This window comes from Mytilus edulis, chromosome 4 (assembly GCF_963676685.1).
Source record: "Mytilus edulis chromosome 4, xbMytEdul2.2, whole genome shotgun sequence".
Classification (NCBI taxonomy): domain Eukaryota; kingdom Metazoa; phylum Mollusca; class Bivalvia; order Mytilida; family Mytilidae; genus Mytilus; species Mytilus edulis.
This window is the reverse complement of record NC_092347.1, coordinates 41,937,315-41,960,101: the sequence shown is the minus strand read 5'-3', so window position 1 is coordinate 41,960,101 and position 22,787 is coordinate 41,937,315. Positions and strand designations below refer to the sequence as shown.

Sequence of the window (22,787 nt, the reverse complement as noted above, 5' to 3'; positions counted from 1 at the left end):
ATATTTGGCATGACAGTGCGTGTGCACTCTTACACTAACCTAATCACAAACTTTTAATATTTAAATTACGCAAAAGTTTCAATGTTAATCAATACATGGTGCCCAAGGGGCAGAGAAAAATATAAGCCACAGAAATAAGATGTTATAATGCCAATACAAGTTGTATTATACAACTGTATACCAAATATCATTGACCTTCCCTTTTGGTTTCCCTCAAACTGACCTAATGACAAATAATACATTATTGACTCTGCCCTCATCATTACCACAGAAACAGGACAGTATTAAATGATTGTTACAAACTGGCCAAAAATTGTCAGAATCCTTTTTATACCAAATGAATAGGTTATCCTGGTAGGATAAAATACTTGTTAGAATTATAAAATTCAAAGGGGCAATACACTTATATGCTTATAATAATATGCACAACTTCAATGTAAAGTGTTACGTGATCATTTATGGAGTATGTAGCTTCTTACAGAAAAGACAACATAATTAAGACAGTAATTTAAATCTTATATATTTTAATGTCATTGTAAGTATATCTGATAACAATATAATATACATAAATATATCAAAATTATCTTTCTTAGCATTCAATTATTGCTTACAAGAGTAACATAACTAAACAATGTGAGACAAAATCAGGTGCTCATATAGTGAATAAACTAGTGAGATTTTATTACCCATGAGAAGGACCAATGACTAAATGTAGGGTATAATGTATACATAAATGAGTTAGCAACCCAATGATACAATAAAAGCAAATTTTGTAAAGTGGAAATGTTTCATAAAAGAAATATTATGTTATCTACAAAGAAGGAAAAATACACTACCCATGCAACTTTTGATTGCTGGTACTTTTCATGAATATCTGTTGAAGCAATTAAAAAGAGTTTCATCAACAAAATGATGACTATAGGAGTATATAAAAAAATGAAAAGGGGCATAACTCAAGGATTTGTCAAAGACCAGTCACTACTGCATTACATGTTTAAACATGATTATAAAAAAAAGAAGATGATGTTTGATTTCCAATGAGACAACATGCTTGTTTAGGACAGTCAGATTTGGATTAATTATAATTGTTTACACATGATTTCTTATATTATTTTATATTTTAATAATAGGAAGATCTGATAATAAAACTAAGTCTTAAGGGGAATCACTCAATATATGCACATCTTCAATGTAAAAACTTTCATGAAAATTTGATTAAGCATGTGTCGCAAACTATTATAACATTCTTACGTTTGGGGGTCATAATTTCTGAAATACTTAACATAAAACAAATTGATACATCAAAATCCATAATTGCATGAGGGTATAATTAAGACATAAATGTTTGTGGAAGTATAAATGAATAAATCTCAAAAACAAAACTGATCTGCAAAAATTCTTTTGAACCTGACATAATAATGAGATTCATTGCAGGAAGCCATTAATATAAAGCACATGCTTAAGCCTGAGAACAACAACATTTCAGTTACAACATAGAAAAGGAAAATAAATATTGTTCGTTGTATAAGTTAGACCAGAAATAATAATTAAAGGCATATAAAATACAATGTATAATAATGAAATATGTAATACTATAAATATATTTTTGACATCAAAATGACAATTAATATGACTATCACATTTTCTGCAAGTTGTGGAATGATTTATATTTCAATTATTTTAGTTAGATCTTTCAAATAAAAAAATATGAAATTTTGTTTTGATAAGATTTTTAAAATAATACAATTCCTGATTTTTTTTACAGAACAAATAATGCAAGATGCTAATTTCATATTTTATCAAAACCATATGTGAACAGAACTTTTAAACTGATAAATGAAACTGCTTATTCTTAACACTGAGAGCTAAACAACGATTACAGTTGCAGAAAAAATGTCTTTGCAACTTTTTCTTTCGACTTTTGTTTGAAAAAAGAATGAATTATTGAAAAAATGTAAACCAATAATGTACCCAAGGAATTCTATTATATAACTATGAGGATACACAAACTCAAGCTATGTTTACATTTAATGAACTGTGTAGTGTTAGATTAATCCTGCTAGTTATAGTTGTATCATATGTCACTTATTAACTAATAAACATTTATTTAAGAATTAGCATCATTTTGAGTAGATAGTGATCTTGTTCAAATTAAACTTGGGTGGTTGAATTATTTTAAGTGTTGGATCATGAATGTATTACAATCAATAATTACCAATGTATAAAATTACTGATAAGTCATTAAAAAGTATAAGCTTTAGTAAACCTGACAAATATCTCTTCACTCATGCAGTTTAGTCATTTGGATGTATTTCATCATTTGACTGATATTGAATTTTGGATCAAATTAAGATGAAATTACAACTCAATATTTAATTTTCTTATTCTATATGGTTGATTAACCTTAAATTTTCTATGACCGTAATTTTGTAAAATTCAAATATGCGTTGAAGGATACTGAATTCAAGAATATTAAAATCTTAAAATTTCAAACATATTTGGTAAAGGCCATTTTTCTTACAGTATTTATAAGTTTTAGTATGAGGATAAATATTATGCCCTTATCTAACACAGATCCTTTCAGTCGACTAGAAATCTTTTAACAACTTAATACATCATAAATATTTTTAAGATAACAAATTTGAGAACTGCAACAGTTGAACTAAAGCATTCATGTTCCGAGTAACTATGGTTACATAAAATAAAATGAAACTTCTCTGAACACCAAACCATTATTTCATAGATGATATGCCTTGTAAGGCATATTGAGGTCCATATATAACTAGTATTTTATACATACAGAATGTATTATATTATTATAATATGGTGCAAACCTTAAAAGTTGAAATCTATAAATAAGACAGGAACATGAATACAAGATACATTGCTTAGGTGAAGAGAATATCAATTGTGAAAAAATCATTTAAATTAGCTCTACAGTAAATGAGTACACCTTTCAGTTGTTCAAAGACAGCTGATATCAAAACCTACAAATAACTATGACTAAATGAACTAGTTTTAAACTTCAAAAAATATTTGATGAACATTATCAAAAATAGCTACAGCTAAATTCACCATTATACAACTAAAAAAAAAAAAAAAAAAAAAAAATGAACATTTGCAAAATTACACTCAAAAAGAATAACATGCAGAAGAACATGCACTTATAGATAAATAAATTCTTATGAACATTTGTATATAAAGGTAAGTAAAATTACATACTACAGACTTAACATGTGTCAAACCTGTTTGATCAAGTATTGAAGTATAAGTATACAAACGAAGTAATATATAAACAAAAGGAGAGAAAGCACTATATATAAATAACATTTTAACATTTTGATTTTATCACAAAGAGCCTATAAAAACTTTTATACATATGTATTTTGGCATCAGAAAATAGCACCAGAAAAAGATATAAGTAACAAGCCATGAAACTACAATAAATTAATCATCTTTAGATGTGTGTTTATTTCTTTTGAGGTCTTACATTTTGTATACTTTTGGTAATAAAGGATACTGGATATCTGAGGAACACTAATTAACAAGTAACTAAGCAGACACACTTCTTGCTCGCCAAAAAAAAAGGGACCACTGGGAAAGACAATCCCTTTGTCCTGCTTCCTTCCACTGTCAACAGAACTTAAAAATAAATATAATAGCAAATTTTAAAGAAATTTTAACAATTTTGTAATGATATTTTGATAAATAGATTTACATGAAAGACTTTTTATAACATATTCTTTTAAGCCTATCTTGAATTTTCTAAAATAAAAGGAATTCAGAAGAAAAATACAAAACTATATGACAATTATTTTTTACAATTGATTAATCATTAGTTGCTGAATTTCACACTCATAAAAAACTTATTAATTTATTGTAGCATGAAAGAAAAAGAAAACAAAGAACAAACTCTGACTGGGAAAACAATAACAATAGCATGTATCACGATCATACAAAATTTTACACAGCACAATATTAGTAAAGTATGAATTGATAGAAAGCTAATTCAATAATTGATAGCGCTGTCATATTGATGAGGGGAATTGGGCATTTATAAAAAGCTATACATTTCATATCCACTACTAAATATCTACACTCAGCTAAAAATAGCATATCAGGAAGCTCATTTTTAAATTTGGAGCAATTAATCTCTTAAAATACACAGTAAATATCTTTATTTCAAATTTCAAAAGTGTTAATTCACATCACCATCTTGCACCTCATACGATTTGTATAGAAATTTACCGAAATTAGCAAACAATTATATAGTATAAATTTTATTGCTAACAAAAATATAGTTTTTAAGTACAAAATATGTTGTCTTCAATACAGAAATTTTGATTTATAAAAATTCTTAACAATTTGATTTATAAGGGGAGATAACTCAGATTATCTATTTTCATAATTGACTATAATGTAAATCTACTTACTTTTGTTATATAACAATAAATATGTTAGAAGGCACAATTTTCCCTTGAATTAATTTATTTAAAGCACTTGCCTAATTTTTTAATTCCAAATAATATTTTTTGTTCCCCTTCTGGTCACTTAATTATGTTTTGGCCAAAATAAGACAATTTTGCATATTCTGCAGCTTAAAAACAACCCTGCAACATTTACTTTAGTCATAGGTTTGGAAATAGATTGATATACTACATTTAAAAAAAAACAAATAATTCTACCATTAAATTTGTAATCATGATTTTGCTTGGCCAATTTTGAGGGATTAGATTAAATGGTCTACAAATGTACCAATAACTTTGAGGAGCTGCCATTTTGAAAACAGGAATTCAATGGTATGAGATGACCTAATAAGCAGACGACACATCTGAAATTAAAATTTTCATCAAACTTGATTTTGTTCTGAAGCATACATTTATAGGTCTGGTGTTTGTGTTTGATAACTGCTATGTATATTAAGCTTGGCCATACTTTGTTTTACAACTTTTACCGACACAAATATCCATTTTTGAGCTCATTTATGTGTCACTCAGTGAACTAAATTTACAGCCGTAAAAAACAACGTTTTGTCTTCCAGCTTAAATAACAATACATTTATCTTCTTAAAGTTATACTTCCATACTAACTTTAGACACAGAAATACAGCTTCAAAACTACTTCTGGAATAAAACAGGTTCCCATTATTTATATACACTATTGTATATATGATTTGTTCTATTTACAATCATCTACCATACATGCAAAATATAAGTGTGCATACAAGTTTATAAAGCAATTAATATTATTTTGTTAAATTAAAGGAAGTTTTATTTATACCACATTTACCTAAGGTCAATTCAATAATAAACTTTTTAGTTCATTCTGTGAGCATTTAGCTTACTGCATTCATTGACAACAAAAATCGGAGAACTTATCTCTACATCAAAAAATATTTATCATTTCATAGAAATATTGCTATAAAATTAGTTAGAAAATAGGGGAAAACCACCTAAAATTAGTGTAGGAAATGAACAAATTCTGAATTTTTCCTTTCATTTTTATCTAACCTACATGACTTACACTTTTTTTTTTACAATAACAGTAAGAAAGAAAAAATACAATTAAATATTTGGCAGTGGTTTGTCTTGTAAAAAAATCTATTCCTATTTAATATTTAACAAGTGTTTACAAAAATATATAAAAATTTTAAAGAGTAAAAAATATATAATTGTTGTTCTTGATCACTTCATTAGTAATATCATTTCATTTTTGTGAAAAAAAATAATTCTAGAAGACATGATTTTGAGTTAAGACAAGCTAATTTGATAGATAATGCTTGATTACACTAACAGTTTATGGTGTTGATAGGTGTTGTAAAAAAGCTAAATTCATTTCAGTATTTCAGAACAGATGTTCCTTGAAATTTCATATAGAATTGACTACACAAATTTATAAACCACCCATGACCATGATGACAATACAGTAACCTGCCAGTTTTCAATATTAAGTGTCCTTATAAAGGCATATTTCCCATGTTGATTGAATGTATTATAAAATGGACACTGAAAAAAATATGGTAGTGACTAACTGCTTTATACATCTGTATTAAAACTGAACAAATAATGGACAGACATTGACCAGTCCATTTTAAGAAATGCATACAATTGCTTTTATTTTAAAAGCATATTCTACGAAGCATCTGTACTCCATCTACTTTACTGTTATTCCTGAAAGACCTGCTATGCTATTGAATTTTAAATCCAATTAAAATATTTAAAATGAGCACATTTCTTAGTATCATGCACACCTGGATGACCATTTTAATATTTTCATCTTGTATTAGTGATTTATATCATCTATAATGAATCAAGCATTGGTTTCTAAAAATGGAAATCACAATCAAAAGGGCACTCTTTGATACATGTATAAGGCACATTTTAACTTCTTTGTTCAAATAGCTATACAACTATGATAAATGACAGCAAAATGTTTCCTAACAATTCAACTAGTAATCATTTTGGCTAAATACTTCAATTATAAGGCTGTTACCCTTTAAGATGCAGAAGTTCTTCCACACTTTTTGAATTGATAATTATAAATACTTAATATTTTTTTCTCTCTGAAACAATTTCTCCCTATATTAAGTTGTTTTTAGGGACTGAATCTGATATATAATAAGATTTTGATACAAAAACATTTGAAGAAAAAAGAAAAACTATTTGATGCTGTAATAATTTTGAAATTTTGCTAAAATTTCATATATAAGGATCAAAGAATGGGTTATATGATAACTTCTCAATCTTAAAATGAAGGTTGGAATGTTATGAATATAATACCTTCTTTACATATATATATTGCATACAAAAAATGTTATTGCATAAGATCTATAAATAACTATTTCAAATCATCAAAGATTTCCATCATCCATCATTTTATGCATGTTCCGTACTACAACATCCATATGATCCCTATATTTCCCACTGGAATCAAAGATCTGATCCATAAGTTCCTCACAGTTGAAGAAGTTGAATACTGTGTCAGCGCGTGTTTTCGATTTGTCCGTTAGATGTCTACTGATCACAGTCTGTAGCAATTGTCTACATTCCTCTAAACTGGTTTTCAGGAAGGCTTTATCATATGTAAAGTCGACTTCATGGAAGCTTACCATCGTCATAGATAGTGAATGAAACTTAGATTTAAATGTTTCCACTGTTTTTAACTCCTCTGCATTGAATTGATCATTCCTGTATAGAATACCAACTTTTATAACTGTTTTAATGATATATTTCATGATCTTCTTGGCTTCTTCCTTGTTTTTAAAGTCTTTAATAATAAGAAAAGCTTTGTCTAAGACTTCACTTGTTGTATCGTCAATAAAGTGTTTGGCAATTTTCTTGTTGGACATTTTTCCAAGAAGCTTTTTTTGTAGACTGAGTCCCAGTCCTTTGGAGTCGAAACCTGCTCCTGGTTCAGCCACTGAAAAACATACATATATATTATTAGGTCAGTACATGTCTTTATTTGTAAATAAAAATGAAATCTTTGGGGTGTTTTTCTACACTATACACAAGTTGATATAGTTAGTTTAAACATATTATATTGTACAAAATAAATGGATTAGATACAAGTTTTTTCAACTTAGTTCTATCTTCTCCATAATGATACAGTTAAATGGTGTCGATTGAATAACTTTAAAACAAGGTGAGTGCTGGTGATTAAATGTGTCATACAATACTTATTTTTTGACAGCACTGGATACATACCACTGCTGTTGGACTATCAGTCCAAGAGGGTATCATCAGCTGGTCAGTACTTCTGTACTGGCATGATTTAAAACAAACCTTTCTAAAATTTTCAATTTTGAAATTTTGAAATAACAAAAAAATAAGAAACTTGTCCAGGGAAAGTTAACCTAAGATGGACATGGCTTTTAAGGCACTTTTTAGCCCTATAGTTGAGCTCTTCAACTGATTCGGTTCTTATACATCCTTGGATTTCAAATATTTGGCTTTCAAGTCTTCATGATGAGAGTTAATCCAGAAAAGCGATGAAATTTTTAAAGTTTTGTTTTAATTTTTAAGGAATGTACAAAAAAATTTGTAAAAGTATGTCAATTACAATGACCCAGTGTATACCAGACAAAGTAATAATGGTTGATAAAACATTAATCTTTTATCTTATCATTTTGGGCAATACTTTTAAGCATTTGTATTCATTTATACACCAAATACATATGAAGCCAGTGATCATGGTGATAGAAACAAATGCAAAATATAAAAATATTGAAAATATATACTGAAATAATGCCAGGAATTTTCTTAATCTACAGACTGCAATCAAAGAACTGTCAGATGTGACTGTTACATTTGTATATAATGACTAGCATGTACATAAATGATGATGTCATTCAATACAGTTCAAATGAGAAATGATTCCTTACCAACATTTATTGTAAATGAATATATTTTTTCAGGCATTTTTTTTCCCATTCTTATCTTTTTTTTTCAATCAAATAAATTTACCAAGGGATGAATAATTTTACTTAGAAAAACAGTTTTCACAAGTCCAAAAACTTCTCAAAATGGACAAATTTCCATGGAAATAACTTACTTCTGAAACTAAAACAAAAGCTGTTTATATCTCATAATAAAATTCTCCCTTTTTTATGAATTTGTCCCATTTCGAAGAATTTCTGGAACCTCTCCAACAATTATTCCCTTTTAAATACTTAAAAATATCCCACATTCCAGGGATTATTCCTCATTATGGGAACTCCCTGGTAGAATGTTCCCAACCTGTTAGACATGGTCTGTACAATGTACTTACTTTTTGAAGAAATTCTCTACCAACAGCTTCAATAAGTTCACTGTTTCATATCACTATATATTTCACTTCCTTCCTCCTAAAATGAAATAAAATAAATACTTAATTAGCAAACAAAAATTCACTTCTAGTTAGCTGGAAAAAAGTGAAAACTATCCATAATTACAACAATTAGCACTTAATGACAGTCTGAATACACATCACAGAGGAAATCAATTGTTTGTCCATATTATGCTGGTGGCTCTATGTACACATGTAGGCCAGGTATTGAAGCACAATATTAGATTATTGTATGATAAAAATGTGACAACATTTCATCTTTACACACTTAATCAAAATTTAACTATCAATTTCCTGATATTTCTATTTGAGAAAATTGTGTATTGCAGAATTCTTCAGTTATTTGCAACTTTTTAAAAGTTTTAAAATGGAAGGGCCCTCTTTTTTTTTCATTTTTACAGAATGAACACCTAAAATAAACCAATTTATTTATCAAACAGAAAAGCAGTGACTTCCAAATTTCCAAAATAAATATAGCCGAGGAAGCTGCTTTAAAAAGATGGAAAGAGCCTCAAATTTGTCTTAGATTACATGTCCCAAACAAATTGCATTATGTCATCTATGATTATGATTAAATGCATTTTATATCCAGTGGCAAATATTTCATTCATATCCTTGATAAGTTGAGCTAGTGACTGCTTAAAAAACCTAGTTAAAAGCTATCTGAGACTATATTTCCTGATTAACTACATAGTATAACAGTTTTAAATTATTCAGTTAAGGCCAAATAAAAAAAGTATGTGTGGTTCCAGTTATATCTGAAAAAAAGTTAGGGTAGGTTAAGGTAGGGATTTTTTTTTTTTTTATTTTATGTTTTTTTTTTTTACATCGAGTCTATTGGAGCAACATTCTGACTTTAACAGAGCTTAATGAAAAAAGACAATAAAATCTTTAGGGACTGGGTAGGCTATTTTTGAGGTGAAAAAAGTAGGGAAGGTAGGGTTACTAGAACCACACATATATTTTTATTTGGACTAAGTTATACCAGAAATACATGTTAGATAATGAAAAGGCATAGCAACATAACAATGAATGTGTACACTGCAAATATATCAAACTTAATTTATGTTTCATTGTCAATAACATGACAAGATTGAAATAAACAATACATAAATTTTTGTAACATCCACAAACTTACAAAGCAAAATTAACAGAGAAGTTGATGAAATAGGAGAAAACATGGAAATACCAGACTTTCTGAGGAGAGGATGCATTGAAATTACTTATAGACTATACAAATATATTAAAAATATATACATACATTGACATACATTGACATACATATTTATATAAACTTGTTATCTAAATTCTAAATACATCTATGAATATTTATTCCTTCAAGCAGTTAGTTTTTTTTCTTTAGCTATTTCCGTTTAATAAAATATCATTTAAGAATACAAATAAGCACATTTTATAATCAAGAAACAGATTACCTTCATAGAAATATATTACACTTTAAAACTATTGACAGGAAATAAACCACCCATCAATCCATCTGTTGACAATATTCTTACAATACCACAAAATCACACCTCAAGATTTATATCTTTATACATACAAATTCTTTAGTCTTCTATATTAAATATGCATGGAGGTTATCAGATACAAAAAAAATACCTTAGTTAGTTTAAATCCATCATTTAAACTTTTTAACTACTGAATCAAAGGTCACATACTCCTGTGTAATACCAAGGACCAATTTATACACATGGGGAAATTGAAATTCCTTTCGACATTGACAAGGAAATATTTATTTTAGTTTTAACTAAACATTATACCATCTTGAAGATTACTAATTAAACAAATATGAAACTTGGAAATAAGATAAGATTGTTATTGATCACTAAAAATTCATCCAAAATTCGGATATCTACTTGAGAAAAGCACCCCCCCTTCTGGTACCCCATTCATTCAACGAACACTTACATGAGTGAGATTTGTTGGTCAGGAAGTTTCAAACCATTGACATTTACATGTACAATAAATGTCTCCTATACAGTCAGTCAGAGACATGCTTCATTATACATGTGTGTTAATTTAATCACACTAATTCAAGCAGTAAAATACACATATATTTGACATGTTCTACATTTGCCTTGAGGTGATAATCTTTACAATCGAACCAAATATAGAAGACTTTTGTTCCATTATGCTACTTATCTATAGGTTAAATAAGGCTTGCTATGATTCAAATAAAGAAAACTGTTGAGGGATAAATTGTTGGCGAGATCAAGCCTTCAACATCTTTTCTCTTTCTTCCAAATTTCACAGTTGATCAACATTAACATTCTGGAAGGGACCAAATTTATTAAAAGCTCTTTAAAACTGTGTGCAAGACCATAATGATAATATCCATCAAAAGAAAAAAACATATGAAACATAATTTCTGCCAAATAAGTCCATTGGAAATGTATAACAGGACTTTTTCAATCTTTTTGGGAAGACTTGCTTATACATTGAAGAGGGTAAAAGAGCAAGTCCCCAGTCTATTTGTGCACTATCATAAGGTTTCATATAATTATGAAATATTGATAAGCATTGTAATCTGAAGCTTAAGATATTACAAGACAGCATTATAACAAGAATGTGTCCATTGTACACGGATGCCCCACTCGCACTATCATTTTCTATGTTCAGTGGACCATGAAATTGGGGTCAAAACTATAATTTGGCATTAAAATTAGAAAGATCATATCATGGGGAACATGTGTACTAAGTTTCAAGTTGATTGGACTTCAACTTCTTCAAACTACCTTGACCAAAAACTTTAACCAGAAGCGAACGGAGGGACAGACTAATGAACGAACGAACGGAGGCACAGACAAGAAAACATAATGCCCCTCTACTATCGTAGGTGGGGCATAATAAAAAACTTGGCTCAGACTTTTAGTTGGACATCAGAAAAGCCACTACACTCAACATTGGTGGCCCTATCTGATTTCTGAGGGTTTGAGAACACTGATTATGTAGTTCTCTTTTTTTAATTTGCTTTTAAACATAAATGTTAACACTGAGGTAAGTGAAAACATAAACTATAATTCAGCAGGTTCAAAACTAATTCTATAAATTCTAGAAGTTCAACTGTAGAATGTAAGTTTGTAACTCAAACAAGCACATGACTGAGTGTTTGGTAAATTTGGTGAATAGGTACAATTTTATATTTAGAAATATAAAAACAGCATATGATATATATCTCTGTTAATGTCAAGGTCATATTACATTACAAGAACTAAATTGTCAAAAGATTTTAAATGGTGATTGATTGGAGCTTCTCTGCAGAAAAAAAACAAAGTTGTGAAAGATGGTATTTCCTATTACTCTGCTGTGCATTTTGAATTTCCTTTTATGGCTATTGGAGTAAGACCATGAGACAGGTTTGTCAATACTCAGAACGTGACCTGAAATAGTATCTTACATTACACATGAAAAAAAGAAGATGTGGTATGATTGCCAATGAGACAATTTACTCTTTACAAGAGACCAAATGACACAGAAATTAAAAACTGTAGGTCACTGTAACACCTTCAATAATGAACAAAGACTGTTACTTAGTAAGCTAGCATGTCTAAAATATTGATAATCATGTCAGTTTAGTACACATGAGGAATTATATTCATATATGCATATTCTCATCCTTGATATGGTTGAAAATTAAACACTTGATGTTAAACATGTACTTAAATTCATAAGTACTTTAGTTGACAGTCATCTGATACATACAAAAACTTGTATTACATACTAGTACCGAAGGTCATGTGAATACTGAATTAATGGACAGATTTATGCTTATTGTATCATGCTGTAACACATTTCCTATTTTTGCAAAGAAAGAGATGATTCATGAAAAGAAATAATCTTAAGTTATGATTTGTCATTTTATGTACCTCATATATTGAAGATAAATCAATGATGATGATGATGATGATGAATGATAAAGCGCAGTGTTAAGTTCAATGCATATTCAGGATAAGAACAATTTTGTTTAAAGTCTTGTTTTGTATTAGCCAGATGTTTAAAGTGCAGGTTTTAGTAACAAGGTAAAAAGTTTGCAGGTAGACATGTCAACCTACTTGGGACACATTAGTTTCACTCAGACCTTGTCTTTGTCCTTACCCTTACCCCTAATTGCCACATGCTTAGCAGAGTAGAAGCAAATACCAACTTATAAGTCTTTAGTTTAAACTGGTCAGGGTCAAACCCACAACTCGCACAAGACCACTGGATATATCAGATATAGAGCATTCATTTTGGGGCCTTTTAAAGCTCACTGTACAGAATGGGTTTTGCTTATTGTTGAAGATTGTACTGATACCTTAAGTTGTTAACTTCTGTGTCATTTGTTTCTAGTGGAGAGTTGTCTCACTGGCATCATACCACATCTTCTTATTTCTATATTGAAGGAGATTTAGTTAAATGATGGTGAATGTTCAGTGAATTCTGGTGATTTTTAGTATATTCACTCATGATATCAATCTCTTTAATGTATATTCCATAAGTAATATATGACAGGGTAATAAATGAGTGTTATCACCATGTCTATGACTCTATCATAGTGATTCACTCATCACCAGGAAGAGTGATATTTATCTTATCAACCTTGTATAGTTATACATAATTTTTTGTACACCAGTCTGCTGAAAACAAAACCTACTTGACATTCCTTTTTTTACAATATAATCTTTTTGGTAGTGATTAAAATCACAAACAAATTATTAAAGATAAACAGACAAGGAAGCAGTCAAGGAAGAATTTGAATATTTTAAAATTTGTTGCAAGTTAGATATTTGAGATATCTTTATTTGATAATTTGAAAAAAGCTAATTTTAACTTTTAACATAATCATGGAAATAACTGTATTTAACTCTGCTTGCAAAACTTAGAAGCAATATGAAGATACTATGATATGCAAATTCAGCAAAAATACCCAATAATTTTTTTATCAACTTTTATCTTTGCAAACAAAAGAATATGCTTATCATGAATGGGCAACCTTGAGATAGAAAGGCATACACAATAAATTTCATGCATTCAGTTATTTTTCAATACACAAAAAATATTCATTTAACCTGCAAGTTATTTTAATCTTACTGAATATATTTTGATGATAATTCTCATTTCATTTCATTTGCATAACTTACCTAAGTTTCATTTCTAGTCAATAATACCGTAATAAAATCTTTCAAAAAATTTGCAAAAATAAATAAGTATAAAAGAAAATTCATAATAGTAAACAAACCTGTTTTACTTTTAACGCTTATCCCTATTACAATTTAAATCCACTGTATATTTCCTTCTTATTATCCATGTGAAACTGATTAGCTTAAATATAACAAAATGCTTTTAAGTAGATTTTCCTCTTTGAACATGTGAACATCTTAATGAGCGTTCTATGTATATAATACTACAGAAATACACCAGGTCTTTACAAGAGGAATTAACTGTGACACCAATAGTCTTGTCTGTTTCTACTTATTGTAAACTAAAATATATATCTTAAACATTTGTATAATTTTTAATATACTCAACAACTGAAAAAACACAGCATTTATTTAACATTTGCTAGTTTTACAAAAACTTAATTTTTTGTTTAAATGGATTTTTTACCAAGTTTAGCCAATAAAAAAGTATATATTGTGTTAAGGGTTTCCTTCTTTAAAAATCAGGGTTGTTGATAGCTTGAGTTTGAATTCCTTTTTTTCAGCGATTTTTTTTAACTCAAGAGTATATAAAAGGATATCTGGTATTTTGTCACCATGTTTTATAAACCATACATTTGTAAGTTCAGATAAAAACTTCAGACAAATTTAGGTCATACATATTGTACATGTTGTAGGTAGGCAAGGAAACCTTGTACAAATAATCTTTTATATTAATTTTGACTTAAGTAATTCAGAGCTGATAGAAGAAAAAAAAATTCAAAGGGATAATTCAATCTTCGAGGAGGGACCTGAATTGTAACCTTAGACTAGCAAAGATGAAATGATAGTGGGTGACAGAGCCATTTGGTGTTCAATATATACTAATCTAAGAAATATATTGGCTCAGTAAGTAAGCCATATAAATATTCCACACAAATTTTGCAACAACGCCTACATGTAGCTAAATACTTAAGCTATTTTAGAACATGCACATCTCCAAATAAATGTCAAAAGGACATTGGCAATCTAAAAGAGGAAAGCATTTATCACATCTATTCCAGAAATTTCCAGAAATAGTTTGCCAATTTGCATACCTAAAATGTCAAACCTACTTTTATGATCATTTTGAATTTTATTTTGAATTTTGTTAGGATGAAAGTTTTACTATGCAGCTATGCTTTTTATCAAATTATCAATGCCCCATAAAAATAAGGTCATGGTCAGATGAATCCTACAAGACAAACAAATTAGAGGGGGTCCAGAGTGCACAGGAAAAATTTGGTTACATGTATTTAGAGAATCACTGAAGCATGACTGGAGTGAAAGTCAAAAGGTCTGAGATGATTTGTGTTCTTTAAAAACCTTTTTACTATTTTACGTAGAAAGTCTGTTGGGCTTTGACAAAAAAATTAGAAGATGTGGTATGATTGCCAATGAGACAATTCTTCACAAACGACAAAATGACACAAAAATTAACAACTGTAGGTCAGCATTCAGCATTCAACAATGAGCAAAGCCACTAACGCATTGTCAGCTATAAAAGGCCCCAAAATGACAATGTAAAACAATTCAAAAGAGAAAACTAACAACCTACTAAAAATTCAGAAATTATTGCGATGTTTTTATTATTGCAACAAACACTTCAGGGTAACATGTATAATCGCAATGATTTGAACTTGTTTTTTGATATTTTTTATAAAAATTATACCAGATTTTATTCAGTATCGAAGAAATTTAAATTGCAAAAATTTAAATCGCAATAATAAATGCATGCAATAATTCCTGAATTTACAGTTATTTATGTTCCAAATAATGAACACACATACATTGTGTACAGATTGGTTGAACAATGGTCAAAACTTATGCAGAAAGGTTGTCATATTTTTCCATTTTAGATATCAAATAGACATGGGAAAATCTGGGGAATTCAACCACAGGAGAGAATTTGGAATCCTCATTGATCAATGAACTTGGTTCAAACAACATGAGCAATGTTAAAATAATTTGTAGCTTCAGTTTTTCCTTCAACTTTTTATTAATGGTACATTACTGCCTAATAATAAAATTCACATAAAATGCATAAACATTTCCTATCATATCCCTTCAAGCATCTGTTACATAGGTAAAATTTAACATGTTTTTATGATTTTCTATACTATAGCATTAGCATGTATAGTTTACCTACATACAGATGTATATATAAACAGGGTGCTTATGGTCTCTGAATTTCATTTGAATGAGTCTTATATCATGAATATTCCAAAATATTTGTTCAGGTTTCATTTAATTCATCTCTCACAATGGTGTATTTATAAATGATAAAATGATGTAATTTCTAGACTCATAAAAAAATGTAGGTTTCTTGATGATAAATCAACACAATTTCAATAATAACTGAAATTGCATTTATTATCAATATGGGAATATAAATGGGGAAAAAATTCATGGAAAGGTCTCCTCTTGTATAATCTATATTTGATTATTTTTTACAATGATTTATTAGTTTTGAAGATTCTATATTAACAATAATAGTTGTTTCTATCTAATCAAATATGTACTAAAGCACACACCAATTTAAACTAACAAGAATTTACTTGTTCAAATTTTCAAGACTAGCATTTACAATGTGCACAAGACATTCAAAATTTCAAGTACATGTAGCAATTAGTCTGTTGCATGTCAAAAAAACATCAGGATAAAGAACCAAACAAAACAAGCATACATGTCCATGTCCATGTATTTGTCCATAGAACACCATCCCACAACAGCAACACACATTCACACCATCACATTCTCATGTTCAGTGTAACGCAAAATTCAGGTCAAAACTAGAATTTGACGTACATGATTATACCGGTACTGAGTTTAAAAAAGGTTCACATCATTATTGACATGTATACTTAATTTTAAGTTGGTTTTACTACAATTTCGTGGTAAACTTAAAGGGATGGTGAACTAACAGATGCAGTTTCAGAGGGGCCTCAGCAAGGCTTCCAAAATAGTCATATTTACCAGACAAATGTAAATTTAATTTTAGTTTCTTGTGTACAATTTGGAAATTAGTATGGCGTTCATTATCACTGGACTAGTATATATTTGTTTAGGGGCCAGCTGAAGGACGCCTCCGGGTGCGGGAATTTCTCGTTACATTGAAGACCTGTTGGTGACCCTCTGCTGTTGTTTTTTATTTGGTCGGTTTGTATGATTGGGCCAAGCATGAAAAGGACATCCTAGGTAGGTTTGCCATTTCAACGTTTTGATGCGATTCAGAAAAATAAAGCATTTTGACTTGAGCATCCTGTCATTCAAAGTAACAGTACTCTTTAAACAAGACCTGCTATAATCCCCTCTTATTACAATCAAGGTAAATTTAGTGTCAATCAGGTGAGATTTACCCATGATCACCTGAATCAGGTAAATAAAATTGAGAATGGAAATGGGGAATGTGTCAAAGAGACAACCCGACCAAATAAAAAACAACAGCAGAGGGTCACCAACAGGTCTTCAATGTAGCGAGAAATTCCCGCACCCGAGGCGTCCTTCAGCTGGCCTCTAAACAAATATATACTAGTCCAGTGATAATGAACGCCATACTAATTTCCAAATTGTACACAAGAAACTAAAATTAAAATAATACAAGACTAACAAAGGCCAGAGGCTCCTGACTTGGGACAGGCGCAAAAATGCGGTGGGGTTAAACATGTTTGTGAGATCTCAACCCTCCCCCTATACCTCTAACCAATGTAGAAAAGTAAACGCATAACAATACGCACATTAAAATTCAGTTCAAGAGAAGTCTGAGTCTGATGTCAGAAGATGTAACCAAAGAAAATAAACAAAATGACAATAAAACATAAATAACAACAGACTACTAGCAGTTAACTGACATGCCAGCTCCAGACTTCAATTAAACTGACTGAAAGATTATGATTTCATCATATGAACATCATGCACAATCCTTCCTGTTAGGGGTTTAGTATCATACCATCATAAAATATATGAGAAGAACATAACCCGTGTCATGCCAACAACTATTTTTAGAATAAATGTGTTTAGTTCTGATGCAAAGACCTTATCAGTGACTCAATATTAACGCCAAAATATGCAATCTTTAATGACTTGACAACAGTATCGTAATTATATCCCTTCTTAATAAGTCTATGTTGTCTAAACTATTTGTGCCAGACATCAATTATATTTTTTTTTAATTTTGCTCTGCATGCCATCTATTGGTCATATTAAAGCTTCTCCCCTGTCATAAAATTCTCAATTAAGAATTTAAGATAGGATAAAGTTATTGATGCTGAAAAAAAAACTTTAACCATAGACTGAACATAAAAATTGAAGCCACTGCCGATAGAATCTAGGATTGCAATGTCACGCTTTTGAAACAAAAATGTTGCAGGTTCCAGGAAAAAAGATAATCACTGTTGCAATCCATGAGAGAAAACATCCTGCCAGGTGTCATGTTTCTAGGCACAATAGTTTCGCGAATACATGAATAGCCCTTGGTGAAAATGTACATGTAGTAACATTATTCAAATGGAAATGGCCCTGAACTTTCAAACATTTGAGTAACATATGTGCAGATCGGTATGTTATTTATATACATGTATATACCAGTGATATTAAATAGTCCAATATACGAATTAAAGATGTAAACACTACAAATATAGCTATCTAGACATGTATGCATTTAAACCATGGCCATGTTGTCACTAATTTGATATCCTGCATTTAATATGCTGCATCCTAAAATGAAATAATGAGATCAAATTGCTGAAAGATATCTCTTCTAAATTATTAAAAGGATTCATTTTACATTACCCATAACTTCAGGGTGACAAATAAGATATCAGGCTTACTACTAAGGGAAATCGAACATAGCAGCAAATCTAATACAGTTTTTGTCCCAATATTCATAATTTCCAATGATTATTGTTTTTAACTAATCCATGTTAATTATAAGTATATCTAATTAACAGCACAATTTATGATGTAGTCTACTACTTTAAGAAAGTTAGAGCTGGTCTGTATGAAGATAATTAAATTTGTAATTTGAATAGTATTGTCAATTCTCACATAAAAATTCTCTACCAAAAAATGATGCCTCAACATCATAAATTTTCATACACTAGTGAATACTTTCAGTTTACCTTCTTATAAATCAAACAAACCCAATTATCTATTTTTTATTTCACTAATAACCTTTCATACTTTTATTGCTATAAGTCAATCTAAATATCTTCTAATTTCAGTGTTGATTGATGAAATCATAAATATTTTATAACCATAAGGAGCTTAATAGGTCGGTCAGAGATGGAATGTATATTGATATAAATGACCTTGATATTGCTAAAACCTGGAATATGACTTAATCTAAATAATGCAATTTCATGAAAATGATCCTACTTAAACCAAGTTAACAAGAAACTATCCTTTTTTTCTTCTTCTAACAGGTTGAATTATTATTTTCAAGACACTTTATGACATGTACTTATTAAAGTTTGAACTTTATTCATTGCAATGTTTTTATTCTGAATAAGAGGCTGTCAAAATATCAGTAAACTGGGTTTTAAATACATTTATTGTTTATTACTGAAGGGCCACAACTTCTGGTCAAGTAAAAATTGTCAATAATACACGTAAGAGTTATGTTTTAAATACATTTATTGTTTATTACTGAAGGGCCACAACTTCTGGTCAAGTAAAAATTGTCAATAATACACGTAAGAGTTATGTTTTAAATACATTTATTGTTTATTACTGAAGGGCCACAACTTCTGGTCAAGTAAAAATTGTCAATAATACACGTAAGAGTTATCTCTGTCAGACTTGTAAATGTTTTAAATGTCTATTTATCATTTATTACCATGATAACAGCTCGCTAAAGAAGGGACTCCTCATCTTTTTGAGAATAGAATTTCTATTAGGAAAGACATTTGTTATGCCCCTCTTCTAGCTGACTTGTTTCTTAATTATTATGATGCTGACTTCATACAGGAACTTCTTAGGAAGAAAGATAAGAAGTTAGCAATATCTTTTAACTCTACTTTCCGCTATATAGATGATGTTCTTTCACTAAATAATTCAAAATTTGGTGACTATGTTGAGTGCATCTATCCCATCGAACTAGAGATAAAGGATACACAGATACAGTAAAGTCGACCTCATATCTTGACTTACATCTAGAATTTGACAATGAGGGTTGGTTGAAAAAGAAAACTTTTCAACAAAAGAGATGATTTCAGTTTTCCAATTGTGAACTTTCCATTTCTAAGTAGCAACATTCCAGCAGCACCTGCATACAGGCTATATATCGCCCAATTGATACGATTATCTCATGCTTGCATTTCCTATCATGAATTTCTTGATAGAATGTTGCTGCTCACAAGGAAGCTATTAAACCAATTTCAAATGGTGAAGTTGAATTCATCCCTTCGTAAATTTTACGGACGCCATCACAAGTTGGTTGACCGTTATGGAATTACCGTTTCTCAAATGATATCGGATATGTTCCTTACGTAGCAACTACATTCCCCTCTTTCATGAATGTGACCTACCGAATTAGACTTTTTACTGGATTTGTTATGATATGAGCAACACAACGAGTGCCACAAGTGGAGCATAATCTGCTTACCCTTCCGGAGCACCTGAGATCACCCTTAGTTATTGGTGGGGTTCCTGTTGCTTATTCTTTAGTTTTCTATGTTGTGTTATGTGTACTATTGTTTGTCTTTTTCATTTTTAGCCATGGCGTTGTCAGTTTGCTTTGATTTATGATTTTGACTGTTCCTCTAGTATCTTTCGTCCCTCTTTTATGGTTGATACCAAGAATATATGTAGATTATACAGTATAAACACCTAAAAAAAGTATTAACTGACTAAAATTTAACAACAGTTTGAGGAAGGTGCACGCAGCTTTGCACTATATAATGGATTTTGACATTTATTTGATATAATTGAAAGTTGAGTTTTCATTAAACTATATCTGGAACTGTTTCACAAAGTGCAATTTAATTTATTTCCACTCCAGAAATTCAATTGTTTGCTTTTGTGATTTGTTTCTTCTATCGACCTATTGGCCTTATTAATATATTTCTATTAAAAAAAAAGTCTGCCATAATGCCATATTGTTATACAAAGAACTTTCATACAATACACTAAAATAGTATTTTTGAGAGGTGATACATGTACATGTACTTGTATTTCTATTGAGTAAAAGTGACATACATTTTTTACCTGTCTGACAGTGTCTCAAAATTTTAATATATTGTACTGTCATGACTGTAAATTCTGAAATGTTTGAAGTTTTTATTTCCCAAAAATAAAAAAAAGATTTTATTAAATAATAATATATCAGAATGAAGCATTTTCTGATATCCCAAAAATTAAACATACATTTTTTCCATTGTTCATTCATCAAACATGTCAAAAATAATATATGTATGAACTCAAACGTTTCTAAATTCACAGATATTATTTTTAATATAACCTGCATTCATTTCATGGCTTAAGACCATATTTATGAAAAAGGCTTGTTCAAGCTCAAGTCTGGGAAGTTTCACACTCCTTCCTAGGAGTCTACTCCCGTATTCTGAAGAAGAAGAAGTTTAAGGGGCTTTGGAGTTTTTAAGAGTATTTGTTTTCATGAATTCAGGGTAGCAAAACGTCAAATTAAATATAAGTCCAAATAATTATGCCGTCTAGAAAGGTTATTTTTGATCTTGCTGTAGGAAGGTTTCTAAAAAAAATCAGAAAATCAAAAAGCCGTTCAAAAACAGCAAAATTAGTTTGCTTAGTAAAATATCAAATAAATGACAGATGATTTCCATTTTAGCCATTTAACTTTTTACCAAATTAAAGTTTTATGTAAATCATTTCATTTGGTGTCAAATATACCCAATGCATGAAATACGCCTGCTTAGCTATACGGTGAAAAATGTCCGTAAAATAGCAGTTGTTCTAAAAAAAAAGATAATTCGGTCTACAGGCTACATCATGTAATACTTGTAAATGTATAAAAAAATCTTAACTTCAGAAAGCTTCCGTGTACGATGTTCTGATTGACATGCCGTTTCATTATCACAGATTAGGCGTTTGTGAGTCGATATTGCATTTTTCATTCATGGCCTTCACTTATTTTACTTATTTAGTATTTGTACAAACTTACAAAGTAGTTTAAAACCCTGTGAATTTCTTGCCTAGTGACGTCAGTTACCGGAAGTTACAGTATTTAGCGGAAGTGGATAGCATGAGGCTTCAAATGGGATACATATAATGATTGATCAAGGATTTCAAACGTTTAAACAGTAAAACCAGCTACATCATCATGCATATTGGCATAACTTCCAGAGTCTAATATTTAATACATATTCATGAAATTAGAAATTAAATGATAATGAAAATAAGTGTTTGTGTGTGTGCGTGTGTGCCCTTGGGGGGGGGGGGGGGGGGGGGGGGGGGGATATCTAATTACTGTATCTGTATTTGTATGGTAACGTCGTAGCTACCAATTCTGGCTTTGATACAACGGGGCGAAGGCGTCGATTTACTGACGTCTCGCGGAGAGCAGATTTAAAGCTCCCAACGCTTGTTTCGCACACAATAGTGTCCTCAAGATGGGTTCCAGTTAATAACTGTGGACACAAAGAATGAGTTTGAGTATTACTGAGTTTTACTGGTGGAAATGTCAAAGCACCTAGTATTGTTCCTCACTTGTTTTTCCGCTATATTTGCTGCCTGGTAATTTTCAATCTTTTTCGCTGTGATGGTTCGTCTTGGTCTGGCTGATTTTAAAAAGTCGTCTGGATCGATAGCAGG

The 22,787-nt window shown here is 30.0% G+C and overlaps 1 protein-coding gene across 4 annotated transcripts; it reads right to left on the bottom strand.

Moving 5' to 3' along the window:
* Window positions 1–507: 507 nt before the first annotated feature.
* Window positions 508–22,200, bottom strand: LOC139519693 (tumor necrosis factor alpha-induced protein 8-like). Of its 4 annotated transcripts, none has more exons than XM_071311909.1 (3): window positions 22,138–22,200; window positions 8,770–8,845; window positions 508–7,419 (listed from the first exon to the last, which is right to left on the bottom strand). In XM_071311909.1, coding segments are annotated over exons 2-3 (570 nt in total). In that variant the 5' UTR covers window positions 8,771–8,845; window positions 22,138–22,200; the 3' UTR covers window positions 508–6,850. The 4 variants fall into 4 exon arrangements, with proteins under 4 accessions (XP_071168010.1, XP_071168011.1, XP_071168012.1 ...); XM_071311910.1 differs by lacking the exon at window positions 22,138–22,200 and adding an exon at window positions 14,063–14,302; XM_071311911.1 differs by lacking the exon at window positions 22,138–22,200 and adding an exon at window positions 10,444–10,518.
* Between the last annotated feature and the right edge of the window lie 587 nt (window positions 22,201–22,787).